Source organism: Conger conger, unplaced genomic scaffold (genome assembly GCF_963514075.1).
Source record: "Conger conger unplaced genomic scaffold, fConCon1.1 SCAFFOLD_167, whole genome shotgun sequence".
Taxonomy (NCBI): domain Eukaryota; kingdom Metazoa; phylum Chordata; class Actinopteri; order Anguilliformes; family Congridae; genus Conger; species Conger conger.
The window spans coordinates 25,001-32,141 of NW_026890397.1; the positions used below are offsets into that span (position 1 = coordinate 25,001).

General features: G+C 50.7%; 1 protein-coding gene across 1 annotated transcript in view; it reads right to left on the reverse strand.

Moving 5' to 3' along the window:
* The window catches only part of LOC133120176 (cAMP-dependent protein kinase type I-beta regulatory subunit), a gene marked incomplete at both ends in the record, with an annotated part of 30,344 nt that extends 23,624 nt beyond the window's left edge, over positions 1–6,720 (reverse strand). The window contains one exon of the mRNA XM_061230253.1: positions 6,629–6,720. Coding sequence (XP_061086237.1) covers positions 6,629–6,720 — 92 coding nt within the window. The remainder of the gene's footprint in view (positions 1–6,628) is intronic.
* Between the last annotated feature and the right edge of the window lie 421 nt (positions 6,721–7,141).

Sequence of the window (7,141 nt, forward strand, 5' to 3'; positions counted from 1 at the left end):
CAGCATGCACACACACACACACGCACACAAACATACACACACACACACAGACACACAAACACACACACACACTCTCTCTCTCTCACACACACACCTGCTGGAAACACTGGCAGGGACGGTGGAAACATGCAACGTCATCATCATCATCATCATCATCATTACTCACAGGACATATATGACACGGGGAAGCACAACGTCCAGCAGAGAGGGAACCCCAGTGAGCTCTATAACACCCTCTCCCCTCACACAGTATAACTAAGCCATACTGTACCGGCTGTACCGACTCCTCAATCACTATGAAATATTACTGTAAAACAGTGCAGTACTCCCACCATAATGCATCAACAGTGTTGACTCTGGCTTGCTCCGCGTGGGCTTAGGCCAATGTAAGCTGTGAAGTGTATTGTGACAAATTTTATAAAATGTGAGACGTAAACAAAATTTGATTTGAATGAGAATGCCGGGAGAGAAGGGATGCGTGGCTTTCACACTGCCAAAAACGGTAACCAAGCAAAAAATAAAAATAGTAATAGAATAAAAAATGGTAACCAAGGGAAAAAAGCCCCCGTGTAAATCCAGAGGAAGAGGTTACCCAGGCTCCTCTGGGTTCTGGTTTGATCTCACAGATTGATCTCACAGATTGGGGGCGACATGGCTCAGGCAGTTAGAGCAGTCGTCTGGCAGTCGGATGGTTGCCGGTTTGATCCCCCGCCCGGGCTGTGTCGAAGTGTCCCTGAGCAAGACACCTAACCCCCAAATGCTCCTGACGAGCTGGTCGGGGCCTTGCATGGCAGCCAATCGCCGTCGGTGTGTGAGTGTGTGAGTGTGTGAGTGTGTGTATGAATGGGTGAATGAGAAGCATCAATTGTACAGCGCTTTGGATAAAGGCGCTATATAAATGCCAACCATTTACAGATCACAGACTGATCTCACAGATTGATCTCACAGATCTCACGCACTCTCCCAGCTCCCCGTCCTCCACCCATGATTAGCTTGATTAATGCTAATCCCCCTGCACGGGCCCCATTAAACCTTTTAGGAAAAACAATGCACCCCCTAGGGGTGGTGTCTGTAACTGCAGGCTGCGGGAGACCACCTGTTGCACTCTGTGGGCTGTAGTGTGGACAGATCTGTGTCTAATGTTTTTCTGCATTTTATTGCTCCTTTATCCAGCACGGCTGCCCAAATATCTGAGCACACAAGAGAACAGCTGCCCGATATTTAAGCCTGTTCAAATGTTTTATTTGTGTAGAATGTTTTTCCCAGTTGAAAAAGATTAAACTATGAAAAATAGGCCAAAAAGCCAAGATGTCGCCAGTCTGTCACCAGAAGGCTAATGGGAGGTCATAGGTCATCGTGCAGAGGTCAAATGTTAGAGGTCACATTGCTGCCCTGGCTCTTCCAGCTGCTTAAATGGGTCTTAACCGGAGTATTAAAATCCCAGTCCCAAACTTCACACAGGAATAACCACCATGGCTGGCTTTCTGAGCTCTCATTAACCGTTACTGTTAGGTTACTGAAACAGACTGTCAGATCAACAGTGCAGTGCGTGTAGATGTGCGTTTCACACAGAACAGAAGCCTGAAAGGGGCAGGCTCGGAGAAAACACACAGCAGGGAGGTGTTAGCACCGTGGTGCTCGTGTTACTGCACTGACCCCCTCCCTCTGACCCGGGCACATCTGCCTGGCACAGAGTAGATCTCGCGTCACAGTGAGGAGAAGAGGTTTTCACAGGGCAGCTCTGAACAGAGATACATACAGAGAAACAGAGGGATAACGAGACGAGAGGACTTGGCATCTGTGCTAGTCCTGGGTGAGAGAGGGTGAGAAAGAGAGGGGGGGGAGAGAGAATGTGAGAGAGACAGAGGGAGTGAGAGAAACAGAGAGAAAGGGAGTGAGAGAGACAGATCAGGGCGCCATGTTGAGTGGCACTGCCAAACTCTGCCCATCACACACTGGGTGGAGAAAACGCTCCTCGAAAAGCTCCGCCATGTTCACCACCAATTTCTACGACAAATTTGTGCTTCCTCCGTCTTCTCATAAATGTAATAATTTATCTCATTATAAAGTAATGTCATATTTTCGCACTTCTTTACAGGGACAATGTGCAATTTTGTGAGAGCACAGCACTGTTCCACCTTCCTGAGCAGGTGTGAATATTTTATAAAACATAAATGTTTAAAAATGAAAACAAAGACAAACAATTTAAAAAAAAGCCATAACTGGATGAGACCCAGTTCGGGACGTCTGTGTGTGTGTGTCCGGAGCAGGCAGCAGCGGGGATTTGCCCAGGTGCACAGGGGTGCGGAGGTTCCAGGGCGTGGTGTCGTATCAGAGGTGAGGGAAGGCCGATAGCCGGGCGGTAGGGGGGAGAGGGGGAACGCGAGGCCGTGTTTGGGCTGCAGATAACCTGCGCGGTATCGCGGCTCCCGGCGGATACCGGCTCATCGGCCGGCGGCTAATCTCCGCTCAATCGCCTCAGGTGTGCGCGACAAGCCGCCTCGATCTCCGCCAAGTCCCTGAGAGCGCACCTGTGCACACCTGTCCTATCAACCTGGGTCCCAGTGCAGTCCTGTACCTCTCCCTAAAAAGCCCGGTTCCGCAGCCGCATGACCTATACACGCACAAACCCGGTTATCGCCAGGCTTATCTTATCCGACACGCTCACTTTGAAAAGGCAACAAACGGGGAGAAATATGAAAACAGGGAAGCAATTAAATTAGCTAATGGAGAGATATCAGGTCCTAAGGACTGAGATTGGCTGATAAAGGCATCAGGGTGGATAGGAGCACAGGTACACCTGCTGCCTCATTGTGGTGGTGTGTGTGTGTGCGTGTGAGTATGTGTGTGTATGCGTGTCAGTATGTGCGTGTGTGTGTTTGCGTGTGCGTGTGCATGAGTATGTGTGTATGTGTGTGTGTGAGTATGTGTGTGTGTTTATATGTGAGTATGTGTGTGTGTGTGTGTGTGTGTGTGTGTATGTGTGTGAGTATGTGTGTGTGTTTATTTGCGAGTATGCGTGTGTATGTGTGTGTGTGTGTGCGTGTGTGCGTGCGCGCTTGCGTGTGTGTGTTTATATGTGAGTATGTGTGTGTATGTGTGTGTGTGTGTGTGTGTGTATGTGCGTGTTTGTGTGTGTGTGTATGTTTATATGCGAGTATGTGTGTGTGTGTGTGTGTGTGTGTGTGTATGTTTATATGTGAGTACGTGTGTGAGTACGTGTGTGTATGTGTGTGTGTGTGTGTGTGTGTGTGTATGTTTATATGTGAGTACGTGTGTGAGTACGTGTGTGTATGTGTGTGTGCGTGTGTGTGAGTATGTGAGTATGTTTATATGTGAGTATGTGTGTGTGTGTGTGCGTGTGTGTGTGCGTGTGTGTGAGTATGTGTGTGTGTTTATATGTGTATGTGTGTGTATGTGTGCGTGTGTGTGTGTGTGTATGTTTATATGCGAGTATGCGTGTGTGTGCGTGTGTGTGCGTGTGTGTGAGTATGTGTGTGTGTGTGTGTGTATGTGTGTGTATGTGTGTGTGTGTATGTTTATATGCGAGTATGCGTGTGCGTGTGTGTGCGTGCGTGCGTAGCCATCCCTACCTCAGAGTACCTGTACAGGTGAGCTCTCAGGTGAGGCAGCTCTGGGAGCGCTGCAGGGGAAAGGTGAGACAGGGCGGGGGGTGGCACAGTAGCTGTGCCAGCGAGGCCAGATCCAGTCAAGGTCACAATAACAATGATTTTCTTCACTGAGTTCATGAGGCAGGTGGAGCCATTCAGCCCTGTCCTCGTGAGCCCACTGGGGTCGGGCGGGGGCCGGGGGCCCAAGGAGGGGGCCGGGGGACCCAGCGAGGGTGGTGCGATCTCAGCTCGGAGGAGGACGTGCAGAGCAGCATAAGGGTGCATGTCCTTTATTTTGGAAGTTGGCCCACAGTGACCCAAATAAGACCGTGTCAGCACTGTGACCCAGATTCCGGGAACTCATGCCGTGGGGGTGCTGCGTGTGAAAGCTCTCTCAGTCTCACTCAGGAAGTGCTGCTGGAAGCCCGCGGCGCCGACAGGCAGGCAGCGCTTTAATCCCGGACAGGGGCGAAGCTCCGGCCTGGCGTCGACGCGGTAACGGGCACGCCGGGAGGACCCGGCCCGCTCCGGGAACAACCGGCTCAGAGAACAGAGGGGCCTGTTGGAGGGAGACAGGACTCCGGATGGACGGTTTCACACAGGCTTAGCCCCCCCGCCCTCCCCAGGAGCCGGAGGGGCGGGGGCCCGGTCCCCGCTCCGCGGCGGTAATGAAAAGAGCCGTAACGCAGCGAGGTGATAATGGGAAGAACAAATCGGCAGCGTTCAGCTTACATAACTGGCGAGTGAGTAATGGCCCCCGCTGTTTCCCCCTCGCAGGGCCTGCCAGGCCGCTGAGTCATACAGCACCGCGGGAGCGGCAGCCAATCGGGGGCCCTCGTCCGCAGCGCCGAGGAGCTGCGGAGATAACCGCCGCCAACCAATCACAGGCCTTTGTCCGCTGCGCCCGTCAACCCGAAACCGTGGCCACCGGCCAATCAACGGCGCTCATCTGCGGAGCTTAGGAACAGCAGAGATGACAATCGTCAGCCAATCAGAGGGCTTTGTCGGCCGCGCTGTTAACAGGAGACGTGGCCACCAGCCAATCAGGGGGGGCTTGTACCGTATGTGGCACTTCTGACACCAATCAACAGCCAATCAGGGAGTGGTTCAGGGCCACGGTCTGTTTTTGCCACCTTTCCTGATTCTGTCACGACATTTTCCCTACTTGCTGTTGTTTTAACCACTTTTTCACCAGCTACTGCCTGATGAAGGATTTAAATTCAACCGAAACCTCCATAAGACCTCTGCAATCACTGAAAAATGTCAATTAAGCAAAGCGAAACGAACGCGCACTTTTTTTTTTACTTCTGCATAATACTGAATATGAGCTAATGACCAGTTGTGCAAACTCATTTTGAAATTCCCACTTGTGTTCGATAGGGAGATATGAATCGATCCTGAAACACATGTACTTAACTCTAGCTCACAATTAGCGGTCACCAAACTGTCATTTTCCACATGAGCTTCATCATTTGAGGAACCCTGGGAGCTCACCGATGATCACCCATCAGCAGCTCCTCATCAACAGTCTTGAGTAAGGCCTATGCCATACTGGGCTGTCCTGAACATCCCACACACAGGGAGTCTGAGCTCCAACCCCCATTCCAGAGACGAAGGGCCAGTTTCACAGACACAGGTTAAGCCTCGTCCTAGACTAAAGTCAATTTTGAATGGAGATTCCACAACACCGGCCCGTAGAGCCCTGTCTGCGAGGTTTTCGAGAAAAGATTCAAAGTCTGCTTTTGTACAGCAATTACTATGTTGAATTTGCATGTGTGATCTTGCACAGTCTTTCTGTAATGTGGTGTTGCTGTTCCTGTACAATATTTGCCATTTTGAAACTGCTGATCTCCTGGAATTTTCTTGCACAACAGTCTCTGGAGTTTGCAGAGATGGTGCGACAAACAAAAAACATCCAGTGAGCAGCAGTTCTGTGGGCAAGAATATTGTTGATGAGAGATGTCAGAGAAGAAGGGCCAGACTGCTCAAAGCTGACAGGAAGGCGACAGTAACGCAAATAGCCACACATTACAACAGTGGTATGCAGAAGAGCATCTCTGAACACACAACACGTCAAACCTCTAAGTGGATAGGCTACAGCAGCAGAAGACCAATAAGTCTAATAAATACCTAATACGTAAAAGTGCTTCCTAGTATAGCTGGTGTAGTAAAATGTGCTGTGTAGTGGTGTTTGGCTGCAGAATTTGAATAAAATTTCTCCTGGAAGGACAATAAAGATTTGATTTGATTTCCGTGATCGGTCATCTTTAGGAAAGCACATTCCGCCTGTGATGCTGCGTGTGATGGTATACGCGCTGGTCACGCGTGTGACGGTACTATTCGCTGGTCACGCGTGTGACGGTACTATTCGCTGGTCACGCGAGTGAATGTACAATTCACGGAGCAGCAGGCACTGATGTTACGCTGGAGCAAAGGAAGGCTGGAAATGATCATCTGGTGAACAAATGGAAACACAGACAAACTCACACAACACACACACACACACACACAGACTCACACACACAGACAGACAAACAGAACACACACACACACACAGACAGACATACACTCTCACACACAAACAGACAGACACACACACCCTGGATATTGTCCATAGCATGCTGGGCTGCAGTAATGGATTCTCCTCAGTGCTGAGGCAGTTGGAGCCGTCCGCACACATTCCCACAACCCTGCGTCTCCACCCAGCTGGTGTCTGTCCTGCTCCAGCTTCTGCTGCCATTTTGTGTTTGCAGCGTCACACCCACAAACTCAAAAGGAGCGTCAAAACCGCACCGAATCGCTGCGTTCCAAGCCCGTTCCGCCCCCCCCCCACCAGCGCTTTGACACACGTGTAGGCATGGCGATTAGCAGCAGCAGGCTAGCACCAGCAAGTTCTGTCCGTCTGCCTGTCATTGTGTGTATGTGTCTGTCTGTCTGTCTGTCTGTCCTGACCCCAGTAGCGAAGAGCTCTGTCCCGCGTGGAGAGGCCTGAGAGGGGGGGCGGGGGGTCTCCTTACCTCCTCTCGTTGTCATCGAGGTGAGCGAAGAGCACGTTCTTGGAGATGGCCTTGGCCAGAGCGGTCATAGTCTTGTAGTCCTTGGGGATCACCTGCAGAGAGAGAGAGCATACGCTGTGATAGGAACTCTCTCTCTCTCTCTCACACACACACACACACACACACACACACACACACAGGCGCAGGCACGCGCGCACACAGGCACAGGCACAGACACGCACGCACACAGACCAATTTCATATAGTGCATACGTGTGTATACAAAAGTGTGCTATTGTGTATAGACCTAAGGATGTCTGTGTTCCTGAGAGACCTTGGTGAAATATGTAATTGTTTTGGATTTCTGTGCTCAATTGATCTTGCCTGGTGCAACTGAGCCAACCAAGAGGACCAGAAGGCAGGGTTTGCGCTTTCTGAGAATGTTTCAAAGGTTCACACTACACACAGCACAAGCTCAGCTCACAGCATAGCACACGACTGACACAAACGTACTGACACAGGATACATAGGCCTA